The 25,745-nt window shown below is 39.9% G+C and overlaps 1 protein-coding gene across 4 annotated transcripts in view; it reads right to left on the minus strand.

Moving 5' to 3' along the window:
• Nucleotides 1-5,031: 5,031 nt before the first annotated feature.
• CEP41 (centrosomal protein 41kDa) overlaps nt 5,032-25,745 on the minus strand; it is a 53,368-nt gene continuing 32,654 nt past the window's right edge. For 2 of the 4 annotated variants that reach the window (XM_011939610.1, XM_011939609.1), the window contains exons 4-11: nt 23,498-23,559; nt 22,429-22,498; nt 16,074-16,218; nt 14,126-14,277; nt 13,356-13,423; nt 11,898-12,012; nt 11,231-11,446; nt 5,035-10,280 (exon numbers count right to left, since the gene is read on the minus strand). In XM_011939610.1, coding sequence (XP_011795000.1) covers nt 10,132-10,280; nt 11,231-11,446; nt 11,898-12,012; nt 13,356-13,423; nt 14,126-14,277; nt 16,074-16,218; nt 22,429-22,498; nt 23,498-23,559 — 977 coding nt within the window. In that variant the 3' untranslated portion in view covers nt 5,035-10,131. Of the gene's footprint in view, nt 10,281-11,230; nt 11,447-11,897; nt 12,013-13,355; nt 13,424-14,125; nt 14,278-16,073; nt 16,219-22,428; nt 22,499-23,497; nt 23,560-25,745 lie in introns of all 4 variants that reach the window. The other 2 variants (XM_011939611.1, XM_011939612.1) reach the window with 1 other exon arrangement.

The raw sequence follows: 25,745 nt of genomic DNA on the forward strand, positions 1-25,745 counted from the left end.
AATTTTTAAATTTTTTTGGTAGAGACGGGGTTTTGCCATGTTGCCCAGGCTGGTCTTGAACTCCAGGGCTCAAGCAATCCTCCTCCTTTGGCCTCCCAAAGTCTTGGGATTACAGGTCTGAGTCATCGCATTTGGCCAAGGTATTTTATTAACTGTATAAATTAATTATATATTCTGAAGATTTTGCCTTTAGGGATAGAAGTCATCCACTTTTCATTTGCCACATCCTTCCCAGTGTCTTCGGTATGCAGTTCTGCTCCCTCATGTTTCCATCCACCCCACCCCTTCCCATTCTCCTGTTGAGCCCACGGCTCCCAGGATTTAGCTTCCCTTCTTCAGCTTGGCGATCCTGATGCATGTGATATTACAATTAGCAGCTAGCACAACTACATAGGATATCCCAACTTGTTTCAAAGCAAGAATCTCCCTTTTGGGCTGGCCGCGGTGGCTCACGCCTGTAATCCCAGCACTTTGGGAGGCTGAGGTGGGCAGATCACGAGGTCAGGAGTTCAAGACCAGCCTGGCCAACATGGTGAACCCCCGTCTCTACCAAAAATACAAAAAATTAGCCAGGCATGGTGGGGTATATCTGTAATCCCAGCTACTCAGGAGACTGAGCAGGAGAATCCCTTGAATCCAGGAGGTGGAGGCTGCAGTGAGCTGAGATCGCGCCACTGTACTGAATGAAGCCTGGGTGACAGAGGGAGACTCCATCTCAAAAAGAAAATTTAATTATATTTAAAAATAATAAATGCTTGTGAAATGGAGACATGAAAGTTGTTGTCCACCTCAAAAAAAAAAAAAAAAAAAGAAAGAAAAAAAAAGATTCTCCATATTGTTTCTTCCATATAGTTTCAGACGTGAATGTAGAGCAGGGGGTTCTCCCACAGACTGCCGGGAAAGTGAGTGGACTGGGGCTGGGGTGAGGGCGGCAGCTTCTCCCTCTAGCAGCCAGGCCAGGTTTCAAGAAGCACCCAGCTCTGTTGACTTGCGTCTTTTCCACATAAAATGGTGGCATGAAGGTCAAAAATGCCTTTTTTTTAAAAAAAAAAAAAGGAACATGGATGGAATTTTCATCTCGGACTTTTATTTAATATTGTTTTTGCTATCAACATTCTAAAAATAAAAAGAATGAGGGCTGGGCACAGTGACTCACACCTGTAATCCCAGCATTTTGGGAGGCTGAGGCAGGGAGATTGCTTGACCCCAGGAGTTTGAGACCAGCCTGGGCAACATAGCGAAACCCCTCCATCTCTACAAAAAATAAAAAATTAGCTGGGTGTGGTGGCATGCACCTATAGTCCCAGCCACTTGGGAAGCTGAGGTGGGAAGAACCCTTGAGCCCAGAAGTTTGCAGTTGCACTGAGCCATGATGGCACCACTGCACTCCAACCTGGACAACAAAGTGAGACCCTGCCTGTCTCTAAAAAAAAAAAAAAAAAAAAAAGAATGAGGCTCTATGTATGTGTTGTTACATTTTGTATATATTTGTTACATTGTTACATTATATTGTTTACATAAATTTATAAGCACTTAAGTTTATGAGACAAGGTAAAATGGTATTTCAGTCTTTACAGAAAGATGACCTAAAAGATTTGACAACACCCTCTTCAAGTTATCTTTTAGAAAATGCTTCCCTTCAATCTGTTTATCAAGAGATTATAACTCTCTTTTCAAAACCCATTTTAACTGCTTAGTTTGGGTGAGTAGGAAGCTGATCATCGTTTGTTTAATGAAGACTGATAAAAGAAGAAATATTAAGTTAGTATGACAATTTATCATTTTATAAAACTGGATCACTAGACTTTGATGGTAGAATTGCTTAATTTAAAATAAACTGTGCTTCCTGACAGCAGGAACCACCTTGTTTGGCATTCAACCCCCAGTAGCATTAACAGTACCTGACACATAGATGCCCAATAGATACCTGTTGAGTGAATGCTGTCTACTTTTATTAGTGAATTCATAAATGTTATGATCTGTATGTTGTAGGCTTGCTGAAAATACCCTGCACAAGTTATTTTGAATTCCCAGAGTTGAGCAAGTAAGTCTTAAGAAAGCTGAAGTCAAGGAATGAATGTAAATTGCACAAGGGCAAGGATTGCTTTATTTTGTTCACCATTTAACCCCCACTGCTTGGCCAAGTGCACAGCACATAGTAATAGTATTGATATTAATATCAATAATAATAAATGCTTGGCCAGGTACAGTGGCTCACGCCTGTAATATCAATACTCTGGGAGGCTGAGGTGGGAGGATTGCTTGAGCTCAGGATTTCAAGACCAGCCTGGACAACACAGCGAGACCCAGTCTCCATAAAAAAACAATTTTAGGCTGGGTGTGGTGGCTCATGCCTGTAATCCCAGCACTTTGGGAGGCCGAGGTGGGCGGATCGCTTGAAGTCAGGAATTTGAGATTAGCCTGGCCAGTATGGCGAAACCCTGTCTCTACTAAAAATACAGAAATTAGCCGGGTGGTGGTGCATGCCTGTAATCCCAGCTGCTTGGGAGGCTGAAGCATGAGAATTGCTTGAAACCAGGAGGTGGAGGTTGCAGTGAGCCAAGATTGCTCCACTGCACTCCAGCCAGGGTGACAGAGGGAGACTCTGTCTAAATAAATAAATAAATAAATAAACTGAAATATATTAAAAAATAATAAATGCTTGTTAAATGGAGACATGAAAGTTTTTTTTTTTTTTTTGTACTTTCAGGTGTGGGAAGAGATTTACATTTTGTTTGTAGATACATATTTTTACAAATCTATGGGTGAAAACACTTAAAATTCCTAAGTAAAAACATAAAGCTAAAAGAATTTTGGAAAAGACTGCAACTTAAAAATGAAGGTATTGATATCAAAATGTGTTAATACCCTAAAAGACAATTTTGGAAAATACTGCAACTTAAAAATAAAAGTATTGATATGAAAATAAGTATTAATAACTTTAAGGAGTTAAAATCATAAAAGGGGTTTTAAAAAAAAGACTAACATTTCAAAAGAAAAATAGGCAATTCCACTAAGAAGAAACACAAACAAATCAATACATGTATGAAAGATACTGATCCTCTAAGTGATTTCTTGTTAGTTAAGGAGAAATGAAGATATTTTTCTCTCATCAGATTGGCAGAGAATAAAAAGACTGACGATTCCCACGTTAACATGCAGTGCTGGTGGCGTAGACATGGGCACCACCTTCCCGGAGGGCAAATTTGGCAATATAAATCAAAATAGTAAATGTATTGTGTCTTTGACCCAGAAAACCCACATGGAAGAATTTACAAAAATATTTGGATGGGTTCAAAAATATGTATGTACAAGATTGGAAAAGTAAAAAATAAAATGAACCTAGATAATTACCAGTCTTGATGCTGATCTGACACATCCACACACTGGAACAACATGAAACCATTAAGGGCTGTGTTGACATGGAAAAATGTTCACAACATACTAAGTGATAGAAACTGGCTATAAGATGGAAACGTTATAAAACGATTGTGGTGATGGTTGCACAATTCTGCAAACTTACTCATCATCATTGAATTGTACACTTAAAATGGGTGAATTTAATGGTATGTGATTTATACAATAGTTACTTTAAAAAAGAAGCTGGATACAAAATATTGAGTCCAGACCCCATCTTGTTTAAAAGACAAACACACACACACACGCACACACATGCTCTCTCTCTCTTCCTGGAAGGAGATACCCCCAATAATAATTATGACTAACCTGGGTAGTGGTGGTGGTAGTTTTCCTTTTTATGCTTCTCAGCATTTCTTGCAATGAGCTTTTATGATCAGCTTTTATAATGGGCAGGGAGCGAAGGGAGCTATTTCAAACACAGTAGATAACCTGTGTGTAAAGTTACCTAACATCGGTTTATTATCAACATCAAACAGCTAACTGGCCATCTTAGTTTTTGCTCAGATTCTTTTAATTTGTCTAAACTCATTTTTTTCTGCTCTGGTATCATATTTCATCATCTGGCCCAGAACGCTGCTGTTTGTCTTATCTTGAGAAAAATGTACACTCCAAGATACAGCTGGAAGCAGCAGTGTTTCTACCAGAGGAAGAGATTACTCAGCTCATGCAGTTGGGGGCCATTCCCCATCCTACACCTTATTGTAGCTTCCTGCTCAAAAGCCCTTCCTGCTGACATTCAGTTCTTGTAGCAATCTTGGGAATTGATTATGCTAATGCCTATTCACCAGGGCCTTTGAAAGTCTTTTATTTTCAAATGAACTCATTTTACTTTTTACTTAGACCATTACATATGGTTCTCTAATGGCCTGTGGGCCCATTATTGATGGTCCATGAGAATCCTTAGGGTAGTCTCTTGAATTAACACTCAGATATGCATGGCTAGCTTTCTGTCTTTGGCCTAAAGTTAAAATGGGAATGTCATTGAATACAATCCAGATATGACCTCACTGGTCCTTCATCCAGTGCAGGGTTATTCATCATCCTGGCAATTGTTTTGCAAGGGCAAGTGGGTCGAGGTGGATTTGAAGATGCACAGGGACTCTTGCTTTAAGAACTACAGCAACATCATTCTGTGAACACACTAAGACCCAGATGCTACTCAGATGAAGCTGATATGACCAACTGTAACATCCAAATTGGCCAAATCAAGGAGAAGCTCTCAGAAAAGCACAGAGCATGCATCGTCAAATCTAAAGAACTGTCAAAGGGTAATGAATTCTTCCCCAAAGCTTTCAGGATCTGCATTAATTTGGCAACTCTAACACTGAGCATCATCCAACAACCTCAGGGACTGGGATTGATTGCCAAATGTTTATTGCCAAACTAAAAGGAGAAAATTGAAAGTCTTCTGCTTAACCACAGTAGTGGTATCAGCTACATTTTTAGAAGACGGCAGTAGAATAAGGGCTCTGCTGACAAGGACTGGAGCAAGGAGGTCTGCCTCTGCTTCCCCCGGGAACTCAGGCCTATGGCCATCCCCAATTCACGCAACTTATGTTTCAGCGGAAATCAGAAACATCACCACAAAGGAAAGAAAAGGTCAGGCACAAATCATATCAATATGGTTTATTGAATGAATAGCTCGGCCTATCAGGAAAACAACCTACTTTTTTTCTCCTACAATATAATTAGAAGTTTGTAATTCTCATTCCTTAAGTGGTACTTTGCAAGGTGTCCATTAACAGACAAAATAAACCTCGGAAACCCTGGAGCACCTGTCTTCAAGACAGGACACCAGACACAGACAGTGGCAATGTGGAAATACGTATTCCCTGGAGCAGATATTTCAGTTCCTGAATTTCCATCGCCTTTTGTGCAGGCAAGCGGAGGAAAGTTTTCAAAAGAATCTTGGGTGACTAGGAGGGAAAGGAAGCCAATAGCCAAGGGAAAGGTTCATTTTCACAGTAAATTAGAGGCATGACCAAGGGAGAAAACGGCTGTGCCCACCCAGAGTGAGAAGCACAGCGCGGAGTGGCTGAAAGAACACTCTCTGGAATCACAGTTCTCAGGCTGGCTCCTGGCTTTTCAACCTCTTAGCTCAGAGACTGAAGGCAAACCTGAATCACTTAATTTCTACCCGAACCTCAGTCTCCTCATCTGAAAATGGGGGTGCCTGACTCATCAGACTGTTGTGGAAATTAAATGAGTCAAAACATATAATAAAGAATCTAGGAGCAAAGTAAGCTCTCCACAAACATTGGCTAGTATTATTATTTTCTGGAAATCTTCAAGATTTGAAACAGAAGAGAAAAATAACCCACTCTTGGATGGGGGTGGTGTATGGCCTGTGCGTGCTGAATTCTGGAGATTACTTTAAGCCTGGCAGAGACAGGGTAATAACACCCCCAACAGCTCTCTAGGTACTTCCTGTAGAGGGAGATCTAAAAACCTCAGGGTTTTGAATGCCTCGCCTGCAAAGGCAGGATACACAAGGGGGACAGAAGATAATGAGCTTTCTGGGTCTGCAGAATGACAGACTAGCACTGAGTGGCCCCCACAGTGGGCATCACATCCAGACTTCAATCTTGACAGGTCCGATTCATTTATTCATGAACACTTATTAAGGGCCACTGTCATAGGGTTGGTGATTTTCACCCTCTGGGAGCTTATAGTCAAAATAATTGCAACAGGAAGACATACTGATATCCTTTAAAAGATGCAGCCATCCGTCCACAGCATTTGAGAAGTGGCCTCTCTTCCCCTCACATTTTACCAGGTGCCTCAGGACGTTACACAGGTGAGAATTTGCTTCTGCACAGAACAAAGAGGATCAGCAACAGACAGGGGGGCCATCAGGGGATCACAATGTGACAGATACAGTTTCGAAAACACATAAAATCATGCACTGAATCCTGTTCTGCCTGAATTCAAGACCGACAAATTTCCACCATTACATTTTGTATGTTGTAACTGACCTGTGTATCCATTTAAAGATGTCGTAAGAATACTTTCAGTAATTGTTGTAAGTCTAGGAAAGTATTGCTACCCAAATGTATTCTGAACATTTTGGAAGCACAATGTTATTTATTGCTTTTGCATGAAAAAATATTTGTTAGTGAAAAATTAATGGACCTGCATGTAAGTACTCAACATGCTCACATCATTAAACTGGTGAATTATAATTATACACGTTTCTGGTGCTTCCTGGGGGGTGGGGGGGGGGAAGTATCGTGGGAGTTAAATTTTTGAAAGAATTGGGAAGAAAATAAACACACATTAAAGACACAGAACGTTTTGGAACTGGGGAAAGAAAGGTTCTTAATGATTATCTTCAGAGTAGAGCAAGAAGGTGGTCATGGATTTAAATCTAGGTGGACAGAAACTAATTATTTGCTCTAAAAAAGTCAGATAACATAAAAGACAGAATCTATAGCCAATAAACAACATGACAGAAACCAAAACCAACACAAGAAAAATTACCTATGTACTTCTTCCTAGCCTAGGACTCTGATTTCACTTACATTCCACAAGGGAATTAGAGAAAACACGGTCTTTGTTTTGTTCTGTTTTCTTGGTCGAGTAGCCTAAAGTCTTAAGAATTTTTGTATAATTTAAATAGCACCACAGGAAAAATCCCTGAGCAACTAATGAATGTTATTTGTGCTCTTTTCATTCGGATTTATACCAAGCCCAATATGATTGTGCTGGTCCTGGCTAACCACTAAAGGTTTAAAAAAGAAAAAAAAGATAAAATGAATGCAGGCCATTTAAATCATTCTACACTTTTCAAGAGATTGAGCCTGACATTATTACAGCCCAGGGTGTTCCTTTTGTTCTCAAATAAGTAATGTAGCTTTCTCTTTTCTCCCTCACTTTCTGCCTCTCTTTTTCTCTGTGCCCTCCCTTCTTCCTATTTCCTTGCTTCTTTCCTTCTTTTCTCCCTTCCTTGAATACAAACCCCTTTAAAGCATTTAAGGTATGATTTAAACTTTGGCAATCACTGTTGTTCAGGTGGCGCTGTAGCTGTACACGGATGAAGCACCTTCCGTCTCAGGGTTCACAAGCCCCAGACAAGGGCAGCTAGTCAACCCGAGACGCTGGCAGGAAGCCACGATCCAGTTGTTGAAGGTGGCTTCAATCCCAGCCTGAGCAGGAAAAGAAATCCAGGCTTTCTGACTGGAGAGCTGAGGCCCCCTGCCCTAATTGGACTGATTTCCTGATTCATTTATTTAAAAAAAAAAAAAAAATGCTTTTCTAGGAGATGCAGCAAAAATCACACCAGTCTCCTGTGGCTCCCCAAATCATCTCGACAGAAAAGAAGAGAGAAGTTGGCAGTTTTCAGCGTATTCATAGCAAACGACAAATTAGTAACTATGTACTTTAATCTTCAACATTCATAATTGCACAAAGCATCACTGGTCATTTAAATAATACATGTCAATTAATCTAATGAAGAAACTGGTAAAGTAGAATGTAAAAAGCAATACCTCGAGCACATAAAGAATGTTTGATATTAACATTTAACATGCAAAGTGCAGAATTAGAACAACTCTTTTCAGCATGGTTATTTAAAATCCTTACCAACAGGGCAAAGCAAGCACTATGGAGAAATACACACAAATATATTCAACCTGCCAGATCTCTCAGGTGAGTGCACACCAATTCTAATAGGTCTGGCTGACCTGGCTTTCCACTTATATACAGTGGTTTCTAACACTCCAAAGTTGACGATGGGAATGCAGAATCGGAACATTCTGATGTTAATGGGGAGACCATTTACTTTCAAAATAGAATGCGGCAGGGAAGTCTCAACTCCTGACAAGTCACCTTTAAAACGGCATAACCAGAACTTTGTTACAGAGAAAAATATTTTTTCCTTAAAAATGTATATGTGGCAAAAATGGCTGAAAGTCTTGTCCATGCTAGGGGAAAGTTGAGTGTGGAAAAAATGTGCATTTTTCTATCTACGCTGTAAAGAAAATACAAAGCCAGAGCATTTTGGCATTAGCAAAGCCTGAACTAAGTTCTCAGGCAATAAATTTATGGGGAAACATGACAGACTCCTCATTAAAGCTATGTGTACGTTGGCTGAATTTTATACAAGATTCTTGAATCTTGTGGAAAATTGGGCACGGCTTGACATCTGAACAATGTTCCTGGTTTGTTTGATTTCTAAAGCATTGGAAAATGTTGCACTTTGGAAATCAAGTAGAGAAGAATAAACACACTCTAAAACAGAACTGGGTTGAATCTGAAAGTTATTTTTCCATATGTCTTTATGAGATATTTATTACGTTTATTTCTCATACAAACACAGCCCCCATGCTAGAAATACTGTGGTGCATTTCTTTTGTTTTTTTTGTGGCGAGAAAATAGTACTGTTAAGGCAAATCTTACCCTGTAGCAGTTACCAGCAGGACAGGCAATTTTCAGCTGGCTTTTCGGAAGCTGGTTGCCATGACAAAGAGCACAATTTATTCCTCAGTCCCTTATCACAGCTACGATCACAGACCATAAAAATTAACATGGCTCTTTTCCATCTGATTTCAGAGTTTCTCATCCTTACCTGAGGCCTTTTGTTCCCCCAATTAAATGGAATGAATGTCAGTCATTTAGCAATTCAATTAATGCTGATTCAAAATTCCGGCCAAAACCAGAATCTATAATCACAACTTCCTAATCACAGTTCAGCCATGAGAATGAAAAGTAAGCAGGAAATTGCACTGATTACTCAATTAGACTAACACTGTATTTCTAAGCAAGGGCTTACAAGGCTGTCAGCCCTGAGAAAGGGCTTCGGAGTTCTCTTCACCTGTGTGTCCACAGTTGTCCAACCAAAGCTGGTATTTTCAAGCGGCCATAATTTCTATCCATCTAACACGGATGGACTGAAGTTGGGCAATAGGCATTAAAACTGATATACTGACCACAAGTGAGGGCCGCTTTGGTGGGCTTCAAGGGTGTGGTGGCCAGGGCTTTCCCATGAGAGGCCCTCCTCCCCCGTGCGAAGACACCCACATGCACACCTTTCTGGCTCCAGGAAAATATCTAATAAGGGGGAGCATTCAGTGAGTGTACAGCTACTCTCCTCATCTTCAATTTGAGTGATGCACACAGGCACTGGCTTCCATACTCAAAATAGGGCCTGCAGTATGCTGGGCAGAGAGCTTCTTGCTGAGTGAGTCCATTGGGGTGGGGCCTGCAGGCGGCTGGAACCTAAGGCTCATCTGCACCCCTGGAAACAGCTTCTCACACCAAGACTGCAAAGAGAAGCCTTCATGAAGTCAAGAATAGCAAACGAAAAGGCGGTCAGGAGGGGCACACGGGCAGATGTGACTGAAGTATTTACAAAACAATGAAGAGATACCCAACAAGCTGAACCTTATTTAAAAAAAAACAACAACAAAAAAACTAAAAACTTAGATCCTTTTTTCCTATACAGTTTCACAAGACTTAAATACGCTGTAAACAACAGGGAGGACACTAGAGCCTGTCACGCCTCTGGTTTTTGTGGTCACCCATCAAAATTCTTCCCAAGGTGGCCTCCCAAGGGGAGAGGAACTGGAGATAGGGAGAGGGAAGAGGGCCTATCCCATACGTATGTCATGGTCTTTCCCTCTGCAGAAGTTTCTGGAAATGACCCAACTTGGGAAATGCTCAGGGGTTCCAAAAAGAGGAAAAACATTTATTTGCCTAAGTGAGACAAAGTCTTTACTTCCAGGGTTTGCCTTGCAGGTGGCCACTGCTGAGGGAGCGGGGGTTTGAATGGCTGGCAGGGCCCCCACCAGGCAGATTCTGAGTGCTTCGGGCACCAGGTACCTTGGAGTCTCTTCCGGAGGAGTTAGCTTGGTTCAGTCGGCCTGAAGGGAGCAAGAAAGAAGGAAGATAGCTGCAAGAATGATTCCAGGGACAATCTGCCAAGTACAGTTTTAAGCTAATGAGGTCCTGTGCAGTACCTACTTTAGGCCAATGATGACCTACTCCTCATCCTTGAGATCAGCCTGAAGGTGGGGAGGGGGACAGAAATGAAGGGAAACCCAGATAGGTTTTTTCCCTTCCTCTCCATCATCCCCAACAAACCTAGTCAGTCCTCCACTACTTCCTTCGTAGAGAGGATGCAGCTGAGGAGCGATTAGGGGAAAGAGAAGAAGACGCAGTATGGTTAAACGAAGGTAGGAAGACAAACCCCGGAGGCTCTCAGAGTGGAGAAGCAAACGCAGCAGAAGGAATCAAAAACTTTCCAAGAAAGAATCTGAATGTCTGATATTTAACTCCTCAGTTTTGCCTGAGATATACTTTTTGATGAAGTCTCTACATTTTTGCCTGGGCGCAGTGGCTCGTGCCTGTAATCCTAGCGCTTTGGAAGGCTGAGACGGGCGGATCACTTGTGGCCAGGAGTTCGAGACCAGCCTGGCCAACATGGTAAAACCCTGTCTCTACTAAAAATACAAAAAAAAGTTTCCCTGGCGTGGTGGTGGGCACCTGTAATCCCACCTACTCAGGAGGCTGAGGTGGGAGAATCGCTTGAACCAGGGAGATGGAGGTTGCAGCATTCCAGCCTGGGTGACAGAGCAAGACTCTGTCTCAAAAAAAAAAAAAAAAAAGGCTCTACGTTTTGATAAAGTCTCTCTTCAGTGCATAATTCTTGCCACTATCTGGGGTCACCTCCACTGCCTCCCCTCCCCAGCACCTGTAACACACCTCCCTAGTATTGTAAGAATCTAAATATAAGAGATGAAGGTTTTCATATGATGAGGTGATATTCAAGGCTGCAAACCAAACATTATCTTTAAAGGTCAAAAGATCTTACTAGGATGATCTGCAGGCCCTTGCTCCTCTTCCAGATAATATTCTATCTTTTTTAAGTCTTCTGGGGTAAATCTCCATTTATTCTCAGCTGGTAGGGGTGGCACTTTGGGGCTGGATCGTTTCCGGGCAGAACCAGGAGGAAGGGCCTGCTGGCAAGACGCTGGCAGGGAACCAGTAATCAGTCCTTCCGGGAATTTCTGAGCTAAGACTTTTAGACCTAGGTTTGGAAAAGCATCAGAAAAAGCTGCATTAATATGGCAAGGCCAAGCCAAAACCTGGAAAGAAGCCCGCATGTCTTCTAATCTCTGGTCATCAAGTTGAGGCCAACACAAGGACATGAAATTTTTCTTAACTATTTCATCATTAAGCAAATTATACCAGAAAATATTTGTTGTTACATGGGATTCTGAGAATTCCACAAGAAATCCTTTTGCTCAAGTCTTCCGCATTAGGGCTTTCTGACAGAGCCCTGAAGCAACATCAGGAATTAAAAACATGTGCTGATGAAGCTAAGGGAAGTTTCACATAACTCCTGACTCCTTTCAGCCAGCATGGCTTTTTCTCTTTCCAGAACACTGAATTCTGAGCACCAAGAGAGAAAAGGGGATGCAGGTGGGACTGAAGGATGATCGGCCTTTGAAGTCCCAAGCAGAGTATCACTTGCTCACCTCCGGAAAGCATGAAGAGGTTTTCAAATCCACGCTCGCACATGGTGGTGGCCGCCTGACTGGCCAGCCTTTCATCGTCGTCATACAGAATGATGATCTTGCCATGGGCATTTTTCTAAGAGTCAGATGAGTTAAGGTTCCAAGGCACTGGGTTGATGTCCCAAGACTACGAGAAATCCCCAAGGAATAAAAGGTCAGTTCACCTGTCTGAGCTCCTGGGAACGATGGACAAGCCCACTCTTACCATCACCCCAGCAGGGACTGGGTGGTTTCCCGTCATGGAAACCACACACACTGGTATTCGTTTTTTCTGCAAACTGATGTTACCATGGTCTAACAGCACTAGTTACGGACTTTACATCCTTTAGCTCTCTTATCCTTACGACCCTGGAAAATAAATACTGCAATCCCCATTTTACAGATGAATAAATAGAACAACTTCTATGCCTAATGTGTCCACTGAAGCCTATTTATGATAGTAAAAATGTGGAAGCCATCTAAAAAGTCCAAAATCAAGGAATAGTTTAGTAAATCAGTAAATCTGAAGATATTACATAGCATCAAAAATGTGGTTTACAGAAGGCTTGCATCAGCATGGGGAAATATGTCGGAATATGAACTGAAAAAAAGCAGGATACTAAATTACATACACAGTAAGGTTTCAACTTCGTTAAAAAAAAACAAACACGCAAAAGACAGTCTGGAACAAAATATACTAATAGTGTAACAGGAGCCACTGCTCAACTGTGTGATTATAAGAGATTTCAATTTTCCTTTTAATAATTTTTGGTTTCGGCCAGGCATGGTGGCTCACGCCTGTAATCCCAGCACTTTGGGAGGCCAAGGCAGGTGGATCACGAGGTCAGGAGATCAAGACCATCCTGGCTAACACGGTGAAACCCCGTCTCTACTAAAAATACAACAAAAAAATTAGCCAGGTATGGTGGCGGGTGCCTGTAGTCCCAGCTACTCAGGAGGCTGAGGCAGGAGAATGGCGTGAACACAGGAGGCAGAGCTTGCAGTGAGCCGAGAGCATGCCACTGCACTCCAGCCTGGGTGACAAAGTGAGACTCTGTCTCAAAAAAAAAATTAATTTTCTGCTTGTACAATTTTTATGAATGAAAAAATTAAAATTTTAAAAGAAAAAATTAAAATAGAAAAAAACCCTAAGCTCTGCTATGTAAAGTTTTCTGGGAGGAAAAAACTCTCTTAGGACTAACTCTCAATGGATCCTAACTCTTAACCTAGTGTTTTTTGGCCCAGGGCAAGACAGTTTCAAAGCGTCCGCCTCAAGAGTCAGGATTCTCGGCAATAGCTAGGAATCCAAATTCTAAAATATGCTCAGCCGAATAACATCAAACGTCCTTCACAGCATTCTTACCAGGAGCGTGGTGCACGGTAACTTTGATTCTTATAATCCTCATACCACCCAATTCCTTAAAATGCAACAAAGGATACATATTCAAGAATATCATTTGAATAAGGGTTCATTGTTCTAGACAGAGTTGCAATTGGGTAACTGTAAGCTGCAAAGAGAAGAAAAAGTTTAGGAAGTCTGTTGTTCTCTTAATACAACTTGGCCTCAATTCCCAGCTGGTTTAAAATCTAAGAGTTAAATACATCTTCAAAATTCATGAGCTGCTGGGCACGGTGGTGCACACCTGTAATCCCAGCACTTTGGGAGGCCAAGATGGGTGGACCGCTTGAGTCCAGGAGTTTGAGACCAGCCCAGGCAGCATGGTGAGGCCTCATCTCTACAAAAAATACAAAAACATTAGCTGGGTGTTGTGGCATATGCCCGTAGTCCCAGATACTCGAGAGGCTGAGGCAGGAGGATCACTTGAGCCCAGGAAGGCAAGGCTGCAGTGAGCCATGATCATACCACTGCACTGCAGTCTTGGCCACAGAGCAAGATATTGACCAAAAAAAAAAAAAAAAAAAAAAATCAACGAGCCATAAACCTAAACACTTCTGTGAAAGCAAAGAAAGACGGCACTATGAACAAAGTATGAAGCTTCATTTCCCTCCTTCTGACCGCCACCTGTGAAAATCAGCAGCCTCTCAGAGTATTTTATGGTGGAGCCAATCCTGTAGGATTCCATAATGGATCCAGCTAACGTACAGTTTGCTTAACTGTCTACCATGAGCTGTGGTTCCAGCCTGCCTAGACTCAAGAGCAGGCTCTCTGTTCTTGAGAGTGAGGCACTTTAAAGCCTTCTCTCTCTTACCTCCAACAATGTGGCACTGCTGGTAAGAATCTCTATCACGTACATCTAGCAGCAGGAAGGGGCAGTCAGGATAAGGTTTGTCTTTGGTATTGGGCTCTGCTTTCTTCACTGGCCCTTTGTCTAGATCCAGTTCCCCAACACCACTGATGACACTGCAAGTGAAAAAGTAGGTCAGCAGAAACTAGTCAGAGGTTGGTGGCTTAAAGGTCAAACATGTTTCTTCAGAATAGTGAGACGAGTGCTCAATCTCTTTTCAAAGGGCGCTTCAAAGGGAAAGGAACATGGACGTGGTGTCTCAGTTCTGCCTCTGAATGCAGGATCCTGTGGACTTCCTCTTCTACTACACTGGACCCCACACAGGAGACCCACATGTCCACACTCACCTTCAGACAATGTGTGTCAGTGCATTACATGGCTGAGGGGTTAGGGACTGAAGGATGCATGCTGCCTCTAGCCACAAGGGCAGCATCAGAGGGAGAAAGAAGGGAACAGTGAATCCAGTGGGGTGAAAGAGGAAAGAATATGGTTGGTAGGACAGGAAAAAGGAAAGGCATTTCTTTCTAGATATATTAAATAACAATATAATAATCTAGTAATTAAAGTAACAATAATGCTTTATACATTTCATATATGTAGTCAGTGACCTATCTGCTATGGTATTGAATGAATCTTAATACTTCCATAGCGCTCTGTACTCAACTTCAGTTTTGTAGGTTACAACATTGAGGTTGACGAGGCTTTAGATTTGGTGGCATTCATAGAATGAGACAGAGGAAGAGCTGGGATTAAAATGAGGAAGCTAACCACTACCACTAACAGTTCTGAGTCTACGGTCAATCAATCACCAAAACTGGTCACCGTCTTAATATTATAGGGAAAATGTGGTAAAAACATGAATCAAAGGAATAAGAAGACTAAGTGTTATGAACAAAATGGCAAGCAGTGAAATATCCTTACTGGAATAAGAAGATGGTTACTTTCTTAGGAAATTTCAAGACACATATGCTAAATCACAGCTTAGTACGTACCTTAGCTCCCTTCCCATAACAGCAAATCAAATTCTGCATTTAAATCCAGTAAACACTATAACTCTGTGCTATATAGTGCATATTTTGTTGAACCAAAGGAGAAGAACATCTGTTTGATAAGAAACTGCATCCTCAGTGGAAGTCCTGTTGGCCTATCTCTTCTTGAATGCAATTTTAGAGTCCTTTTGCAAAAGTTAACTATAATAATATGAAGCTAAAAGAATAATAATAATGGTGGAATGATGATAGCAATTCTTTCTCTGGTAGAACTAATTTCTCTAGAACTATTTTGTCAGTCAAAGGGATGGATATCTGCTGAAAATCAGTACTGTCTTATAATCAACAGTTAATATTAGTGAGAAAGTACTACACGGACTAAAGTCCATGTAATCCATGGAATAAGGAAGCCCATGCCTTAGAAGAAGGAGCAGAAGAATAAAATAAAAAGAAGGAACAGCCACGTTCAGCTTTAGAATCAACACCAAGTACTGCTTTTTCCTTTGCACCTACTCAGTATCAGAGCACTACATGTGGCACTGTCACTTCCAGACCGGGTATTATAAGCTGTAGCAGTCAGAAAAGGGGGAAAAATCATACTCTCTGAATCAAAAGATAGTATTTGTAAAGTAATTCCTCATAACAAACTTACATGTAGGAGGGAGAAGAATGGAACTGAGAAATGAAAATTAAACTCTCCTATTAATATATTCTCCATTAACTCAGTAAGAATGCAGTGGAAAAGATTCAGGAGGTGGCATTTACATAAAGAGAAAGTAGAAGGCTGGGATTAAAATGTGAGACTTTACTCCTGCCAGTTCTGTTTCTAAGGCAAGAAAAAAAAAAAACACAGATCCCTGAAATTGGCCTCTAGGTTAATATAAAGGCAAAACACAGTGAAAATATGAATCAGCTTCAAGTACCTCTGAAGGGTTGAGCGGCTGGAGTCCCCTGCTCCCGCGCTGTTTATGAGCTGCTCAGGGCTCAGCGACTGCTCACCTGGATTTCCTTTCCCGTTAGTCCTGGCAGTGGTTTCGGCATCAGGGTCTGAAGCTGCAGAATCATTGTCTAATATTTACAAATGAAGAAATAATTAGATTGAGCCTCAGGATTTGTGTTTACTTATTAGACAGTTCCAAAGACATGAAGTCAAGAAAAGGAAATCTTATCATCATTATTAAATTGCTGTGGAAGTGCTAATGTACAAGTTCCCAAAGTGTGGTGGACCCCAGATATCCCCAAGGCCCTTCCAGGGATCTGCAAGGTAAAAGCTATTTTCATAAGATGTTACTTGTCTTTTTTACCGTGTTTATATTTGCACTGATGGTACAAAAGAAATGGTGGATAAAGCTGCTAGCACCTTAGTAAAAATCAGGGCTGTGGCACCAAACTTTATTAGCAATCATTGTATTATTCACCATCACGCATGCATTCACAGTAAATAAGTATGGCAGTCACACTAAAAGACAGTCCCTGTTAAAGCAGTAACAGTTACTATTCTTATTAAATCTCACCTTGAAGTACATGCTTTTTTTAATGTTCTGTGTGATGAAGTGAGGAGTCCACATACAATTAAGTTTGCTACATGCCAAATTACCAGGGTTATCTCAAGGAAAAGTATTAGTGTGATTGCTGAGTTGCAGGCTGAACCAGTAACTTTTGCTATGCACACCATTTTTGCTTGGAAGAAAAACTGACAGAAAAACTATGGTTAGTTAGACTTGTGTATTTGGCAGACATTTTCTCAGAAGTGAACTAAATAAGCGTGTTATTTCAAGGAACACTACTGATGGCATTGTTGCCAATGATTGTATGTTGAGCAAAACTCGAAGTTTTAGAAACTGTGTTTGCCATCAGGAAGTATGGGGAGCTGCTTCCCCATGCTTACAGACCTTTTTGGTAAGATAGATCGTGAGAATAATATATGTGATTTTCTTGACAGTTGTATAATAAAATGTATTAACCTTTGGGAAGATCTTCGTAACTCGGTGAACCAATATTTTCTAAATGGCCAATGCATGATGTTATACAATCACGCACAGGTAAAAGATTCAAGATATAAGACAGTTACACTGAAAGTGCCTGATTTTAATCTAAGAGTATGAAAGATTCATCATTGATATGATTTCAGATTCTACATTACAGCTAATCCTTAAGAAACTAGCAGTTGTCAAGTTTTATCTGAAAGGGCTATTAAAATACTTCTCCCTTTTCCACCTACAGGTTTGTGTGAGCTGAATTTTCCTCACGCACTTTAACCCAAACAGCGTATCACAACAGACACCGCAGAAGCAGAGAGGAAAATTCGCGATCCTTTCATTAAACCAGACACTAAAGAGATTTACAAAATATGTAAAACAATGACATTCTCAGTAAAATTTTGTTTTGGAAATAATGCTATTTTTCATAAAAACATGTTATTTATGTTTGTAATGGGTTTAGTATTGTTATTTTTAAGTGAAATAATAAATACTGTTTCAGTTCCCAGTTTAAATTTTTAATACAATAAATATTAATAGACATAAAGCACATAAGCCAAAGCTCTTTGGGATCTTCAATAATTTTTAACAGAGTGGAGGAAGAGAACAAAATGTTTGAGAATTTGCTGTTCTAACCAATACAATAAGATTACAAAATAATAATAATAACAGGCCGGGAATGGTGGCTCACGCCTATAATCCCAGCACTTTGGGAGGCTGAGGGGGGTGGATCACTTGAGGTCAGGAGTTTGAGACCAGCCTGGCCAACATGGCGAAACCCGGTCTCTACTGAAAAGACAAAAATTAGCCAGGTGTGGTGGCAGGCACTGTAATCCCAGCTACATAGGAGGCTGAGGCAGGAGAATCACTTGAACCTGGGAGGCGGAGGTTGCACTGAGCTGAGATCGTGCCGCTGCACTGCAGCCTGGGCAACAGAGCAGGACTCCATCTCAAAAAAATAAATAAATAAAAATAAAAACAACAAGTCTAATTATTAAAGAGGATATTAATTTTGCATATGATATGATAATATACCTAGAAATTTTAAGAGAATAAGTGCAATAAATATGTGGTTAGATAAAAGAAATGCTAAAATATTTGTTCTATACACCAATTAAAAAATGACAGGAAAAAAATCTCATATACAGTAACAACTGCAGTTATCAAACGTACTCTCCAAGAAATGAACCTAAACCAAATGTAAATAACCTATAAAAATGTATAAATCCTTTATAGGACTTATAAAAACGTTACTTAGAGGCCTTAAAGAAGACCTCAATGAAGAGAGTGACACACCCTGCATGTTCCTGATTGGGCAACTAAAACTAAAACATGGGTCCCTCCCAAAGTTAACTTTTGGCCTTAATACTAATCCCAAAGGGATTTTTTTAAAAAACTGAAAAGGATTTAAAAAATAAGAAGAGCAAATACACACACACACACACACACACACACACACTCAGATCCTTTTTTCCTATTCAGTTTCACAAGACTGAATATATATTCTGGAAGCAATATATACTCATGGGTTTTTGATGTGTTGGTTTTTCATATATATGAGGAAATAGGAAAATATATGTATATACATACATAATTAGGGGCAATTTGGAGACCTGCCTTATCAAATAGTAACGTATGTTAAAAAGGTAAAATGATCAAAATAGTACAGCACTGCAACCAGAACAATGGAATATAATAGAGAACATGGAAAAGAATATAAACAAAAAGTCAATACATCCATATCATAAATCAGTGGGTAAAGGTAGAACTACTGAGGATATGGTGCTGGGAATATTTCTCAACTATCTGGAAAAATCTAATTCAAACAATCATCTCGTGTCATATATCAAAATACATACCAGATGGTTTAAATGCAAACAAACAAGCCAATAGGAGAAAATGTAGGTAAATAATTTACCAACATTGAATTTTATGAGTCTAAAGCAATAAAAGAAAACAACAGTATGGGCTAATAGATTTGATCATGTAAAAATGCAACTTCATATATATCAAAAACCAACACAAAGAAAATTAAAAGGTGAATAACAAATTAGGAGAAAGATCTGTAACACACATGAATTAAGAGGGTTAATATACTTAATTTATAGATTTAAAAAATTAACTAGCTCTGTAATATAATGTGAAAAGAGTAAAAATGCAAATAAGATCATGTGCACGAGGTAAAAATGCAAACAAGATTAAATTGTTAACATAGAAAGGAAGTCTTTTCCCCACTGAAGACATGCAGGCCCTCCTGCCTCCTTCCCCAAGGGAAGTATCAGTGTATTAAACACTTTCACATATTTATGTCTCATTCCAGAAATAAAACATTTACATGTGCTTGCATATATTTTACTTCTTCCCCCTTTTACAAATCCAGGAGAATTCTATTCATATTATTTTATACTTTGGGTTTTTGTTTTATTGTTGTTTTATTTTTACTTAATATAGCCTGGAAATTGTTCCAACTAATCAAGATTTTTTCCTCATGCATTGTCAAGTTAGTATTGTTCTCCACTGTATAAAGATATCATAATTATTCAGAACTCTCACAAATCAGTAAGAAAAAGATGAACATCCTATTAGAAAGAAAGGAAAAAGAGTGTATAAACTCCTTAAAAGAAGAAATATGTATTTATGACCAGTAAACACACACATAGAGCATAATCTTACTATCAAATAAATAAAAATCTATTAGATACTATTTTTCATCTATTAAACTGGAGAATATTAACAGAAATGATAATTATTCAGCTTTGGCTGGGACAAGGAAAGACAGGTCTTCTCATTCATTCCTGGTGGGAATGCAAACAGGTAGAAGCATGCTGGAGAGAATGTGGCAATCAGCACTGGGTGTCTAAAATGGTTCCACCCTTTGACCCTCTGCAGCAGTTTATCCTCAGGAAATAATCAGAATCATACAAACATTTACATATATACATTGTAGCATTATTTTATAAAGGTAAAAAATCAGAAAAAACTATAATGCCCAACAAGAGAATAATTAAATTATGGTATATCCAAAGGACAGACATTAGATGACAACACAATCTTTATAGTCATGCTTCTGAAGCCTATTTAGCGACATGGGAAAGTATGAATGAAAAAGGGATAATTGAAAACAGCACAATACAAAATTATACAAAGAATATAGATTTAATTGGGGTGAGGGGTTAGAGAGGGGAAAGCGGACCAAAACATACAGAGTGATTATTAGTTATTTAATTTGCTTCTTTATATACTTTTTACGGTTTCCTAACTTACTAGAAACACACTTTTAAGTTAGGAAAAAGCGATAAACATTATAAAAGGAGTTTTTTTTTTTGTTTTTAATCCCTTCAAAGATAGCCAATATGTATATGTATACAGATACAATCTGTTCCCCAGGCACTCCTGAGTGAATTATTATCTGTGTAGAGCACTAGAAAAACACTAATATTACTCACACATTATGGTGTCCTACTTTACAAGAGCCTACTTTGCTGCGCAAATTTATCTCAGAAGAGAAAATTGCATGTGCCCATATGTTCTGGTGCTGCGATCTCAACAATGAATTGAAGGACCATATCTAGGTGCTTATATAACCCAGTTAAAATTGGGAGTACTTGTATGAGGAGACTCAATTATCTCTGTTACAAAGAGCTCTTATTTCTCCGCTTTGTGAGAGGCATCTGTCAAAGATAAATTCCTGTTGTTTTCAGATTCTCTTTATCCTCCCTAACAAAAACCAGCCCGGGGAAATGACAGTTGAGTTGCACAAACCCAGTGTTCAGACTTCCTGAGAAACTTGTCTTGAAATCAGAAGTCAAATTCCTGACCTACATCAACCTTAACAAAACACATTCCTTTTCAATAAACAGCCACACGCTGATTGCTGGGTACTTCAGGATAAAATAAAGACCTTAACTCTGTGTATTCTTTTCACGAGAGTACAACTAGGAGGTTTTATTTTCAATTTGGTATTTAAGAAAGGAGATCTGGAGCCTACCTGTCTTTCTAGCCTTATCTCCTACCCAGTGCCTACTCGTCCCTTAAGACCACAGCCAGATTGGATGACTCAATTCCCCAAACATGCCTGGTGTGCTGTCCTCTCCATGCCTTTTGCAGGCTGCTCCTCAGCCTGCAACAGCCTCATCTTTAACTAGTACCTGTTGAGATTCTACCCCACTTCAAGGTCCAGTTCCAGTGCCTTGAGGAAGCCTACCTTGGTCTTCTTCCTTTTTTTTCTTTCTTTGAGATGGAGTCTCGCTCTGTCGCCCAGGCTGGAGTGCAGTGGTGTAGTCTCAGCTGACTGCAACCTCCGCCTCCTGGGTTCAAGTGATTCTCCTGCCTCAGCCTCCTGAGTAGCTGGGATTACAGGCGCGCACCACCACGCCCGGCTAATTTTTGTATTTTTTTTGGTAGAGACAGGGTTATACCATGTTGGTCAGGCTGGTCTCGAACTCCTGACCTCGTGATCTTCCCCCCTTGGCCTCCCAAAGTGCTGGGATTATGGGCGTGAGGCAAGTGTGCCTGGCTGCCTACCTCGGTCTTCTAACTAGAAGTGTCTTTCCTTCCTTGGAACTCTCCCGCAACATCCTGCATCTTTCCTAAAGGCACTTTTCAGTCCCTTAAGGGTACAATGAAGGCAGCAAGAAGACACTGGATGCTACTGGAGACACTTAGATTTGTAACCCAGGTCCCTTCCTTACTAGCTGTATCACTTTGAGGAGGCAGCTTAACCTCTGCAGCTTGGGCCTCTCATCTGTGAAGTGTACCTTCCTTCCAGAGTTTTTAAGAAGGTTAAGTAAGAAAATTCATGTGAATTCACCTTGTAATATACAGCCAACAAACGATGGTTTCCTTCCATTCCTCCATTTCAAAATTCTTCCACCTTAGTAATTCTGTGGTACTGTTATCACTCAGCCCACCTAACACATATACATGTGTGCATGTGCACACATGTGACTGGCAATTTCATGTAAGCAGAGCTGTGCTTTGTTCATCTCTGTAGTCTCATAGCACTTAATGTGTAGGTACACAGAATGCTAAAAATATTCATTGAAAAAAGTAATTAGTATTGTAAACACATCTAAACCATTTGAAACTGTAAGTGTTAGAGCCAGAAAACCAGATGGCTTTTTACAATAAGAATGAACAACTAAAGTATCAGGTAGCATTTCCCTGAGAGTAACAATCTAATTACAAATAGACACATCAAAGTCCCAGTCCCTGGGAACAGACAGCAAATGTGTACAGGGTGAGTGTTTCAGTCAAATGGTCAGCCTGTTATTTTCCCCACACCCTCAATTCTCATTACCTTCCAGCCTTTGAATCTCCTCAGCTGTCACTTCCAGTGTTTGATCAGAGAGGGAAGCAACTTGGATGATCTGATAGAAAAAAGAATGAAATGTGTGGATGTTTGTTTGTTTTTAAACAGAGGCAATTTTGTCTTTTACAAAAGACGAGGAAACAACAAACATCAAAGATCTCTTGTTTGAAGAAGCTGTCAGTGTCCTCAACTGAAGACTGAATCTCAGGCCTCCTTCCTTTTGTGTTGGTAATACACTGCAGATGATCATTTCAGAAAAAAAGCACACTTAGAACACTACATAAACTTAGAATGCTAACAGGATAGTTTAGAACAAGAAACACGAACAAGAGTTTAAAACCACATCTGTATATATCGTGATCCAAGCATCATACATTATTTCTTGAAAATGCAATACTGACCTAGCGTAACATAGAATGGGATCAGCAATTCTCCACACAATGAAGAAGTAAATGTAAATGTAGTAACAGATACACTGATTACAGTGTCTTACACTTCTATCAGTATTCATTTTTAAAGCACTTTTCACAACTTAGCTCACAAGACCCAGGATTCAACTTGAGTTCTGCCGGTAGAACTCTTGCTTGGGAGCTGGAGAGATGCCTTCTCCATAATTTTCAAATAAAAGAAGAAAGTGACTTGCCCAAAATAACAAAACAGCTTTGGTAAGATGATTTGGAAAAGATCAGTCCAAGAAAAAGGGAAATCACTTGGTTTCCAGAGAAAAATGCTGAAACAATCCAGGATCCAGAATTACAGATTCTAACTATGAAGTTAAATGTATAAGGAGAAAAACCCCTAAACCACAAGTTTAATGAATTAAAAGTAGGGCAAACATTTACTTTACAGAATTCTTATCAAAGAAGAGAGAAAAATTTCTCACCATCCTCATGTGAACATACATACCACATACCAATTAATTTTCCCATAGCTGAACGACATACAAAGAATCAGAAACTCCTCGGCAAACATTCCCTAGAGTTGAATTTAGAAATACTCACATAAAGTGACACGAATTAGACAGTCTTTACTCCAGTGGGAAGATCATGAAACTTACCAGCTGGGCAAAAGTTGTAACTTTTAGTCTCTTGAAAAGCTCATCTTTTTTGTATCTATAATCTGAAAAATACGGTAAGACAAATATTTATTTAGATTTATTTTGCTTTTTTAGAGCTATTCTTTCTAGCTGTCAAGTTACGTGGTCTTTCAAGTTATTTATATGCTTTTAATCTATTATCTCATTTGAGCCTCATGATATCCTCAAAATTAGGTGTGGCAGGCAGTAGTATCATCCGTTCAATTTGTTTCCCTTTGCTTTGTCATTAGGAAGCTTGAAGTTTAATTTACAAACTACCTTTGGTCTAGTGACTACTCCTTGCCTCTATTTTATTAGTCTACCATTTTCCTTTAACTAAGTTGTCTCCACTTTGGCCACATTGTACTCCACGCACTTTTGTAAGCCGCCTCAAATCCTTTTCAAAGCAAAGCAGGGAAGAAGTGTCTGTGTTTTACAAATGAGGACAGAGACTCAGAGAAGCTGAACAGCTGGTAAGACGTTCATGCCCCACTATTCTGACTCCAGCTTAAAAAGAGAGCAAAAATATTCCTGCCATTACACACTATGCTGGAGCCAAAGGACGACATTTCTACGTGTGTGCTTGGCTGGACACACAGTTGTGATTGGTTCTGATCATCTCTCAGCTTCTCTCCAACTTCAATTTGATAAAAATTAACCTATTCAGTTTCAGACATGAAAAAGTTCTGCAGTTCTGTTGTACAACAGTGTGAAACTACTTAATGCTACTGACCTGTACACTTAAAAACCATTATGATGTTAGGTGTTCTGTGTTTTTGTTTTTGTGGTTTACCACCATTTTATTTTATGTTATTTTATTTTATTTTATTTTATTTATTTATTTATTTATTTTTATTTCTCTGTCACCCAGGCTGGAGTGCAGTGCCGTGATCTCGGCTCACTGCAACCTCTACCTCTCAGATTCAAGGAATTCTCCTGCCTCAGCCTCCCGAGTAGCTGGGATTATAGGCGCCTGCCACCACGCCTGGCTAATTTTTGTATTTTTAGTAGAGATGGGGCTTCACCATGTTGGTCAGGCTGGTTCTGAACTCCTGGCCTCAAGTGATCCACCACCTCAACCGCCCAAAGTCCTGGGATTACAGGCGTGAGCCACAGCACCTGGCCCCACCATTTAAAAAGATAAAATAAAATAAAACCAACTTAGGCCAAGTTTGGTGACTCACGTCTGTAATCCCAACAATTTGGAAGGATGAGGTGGGCGGATTACTTGAGTTCAGCAGTTTGAGACCAGCCTGGCCAACATGGCAAAACCCCATCGCTACCAATAATACAAAAATTTGTTGGGTGTGGTGGCGCACACCTGTAATCTCAGCTACTTCGGAGGCTGAGGCATGAGAATCAATTGAACCTGGGAGGTGGAGATTGCAGTGAGCCAAGATTGCACTACCGAATTCCAGCCTGGGCGAGAGTGAAACTGTGTCTCAAAAACAAACAACAAACAAACAAAAAAACAAAACATCAACATTTATTCAGTGCTGTCTTTACAGTTCTGAGCTGTAACTCAAATATAGGTACTTCCGTACTTGTGTTAATAATTCTTCCCGTCACATTAAACAATTGTTAAAAACGAAGCCAGTCGCACTTTCTGTTATCTGTTCCATAGATGTGTGTTAAAGGTTAGCGTCCTTAAACTGTTTTGAAGATGACAGTCAAATTCTGAATGGTTTTCAGTGTTGAACTCTGCCCACCCTTATCCTTTCCTCCTCACCTAGGTTTTTATATTGGTACCTGTGACTCCTTAAATGCTGCTTCATTATTTCAGAATTATTCAAGGTTAGCTGGTTAATTGCTATGGCCTTCACAGCATAAATGTCTCGTAAACCAAGACTCCTAGCAACAAAGGAAAGGATTAAAGGTATTTAAGATTATTTACCTGGTGTAACTAATCACTTCCATGAATTTTCCAAAAACCAGCACAGACCAGGTGGTTACTTTGGAGGATAATGTAATCTTGGTTTACCAAGCACCTTAAGACTCAGAGTCAGGAAATGATACTACTTTAAAAACTACCCTTCTGTAAATATATCAAGGCTTTTTTAAAATAGGGAACAAAACTTCTCTGTTCTAAAATGTCTTAAAGAGAAAAATTTGGCTAATAACAGACCATTACTTCTAGAAAATGCTTAGAGATGCTGCTTCTGGATACACCAAAGTAACAAACCTATAGGCAGTGGAACTTCTAAAACCCGCCGGGATGCAGACCCAAACA

This window comes from Colobus angolensis, unplaced genomic scaffold (assembly GCF_000951035.1).
Source record: "Colobus angolensis palliatus isolate OR3802 unplaced genomic scaffold, Cang.pa_1.0 Scaffold182, whole genome shotgun sequence".
Taxonomy (NCBI): Eukaryota; Metazoa; Chordata; class Mammalia; order Primates; family Cercopithecidae; genus Colobus; species Colobus angolensis.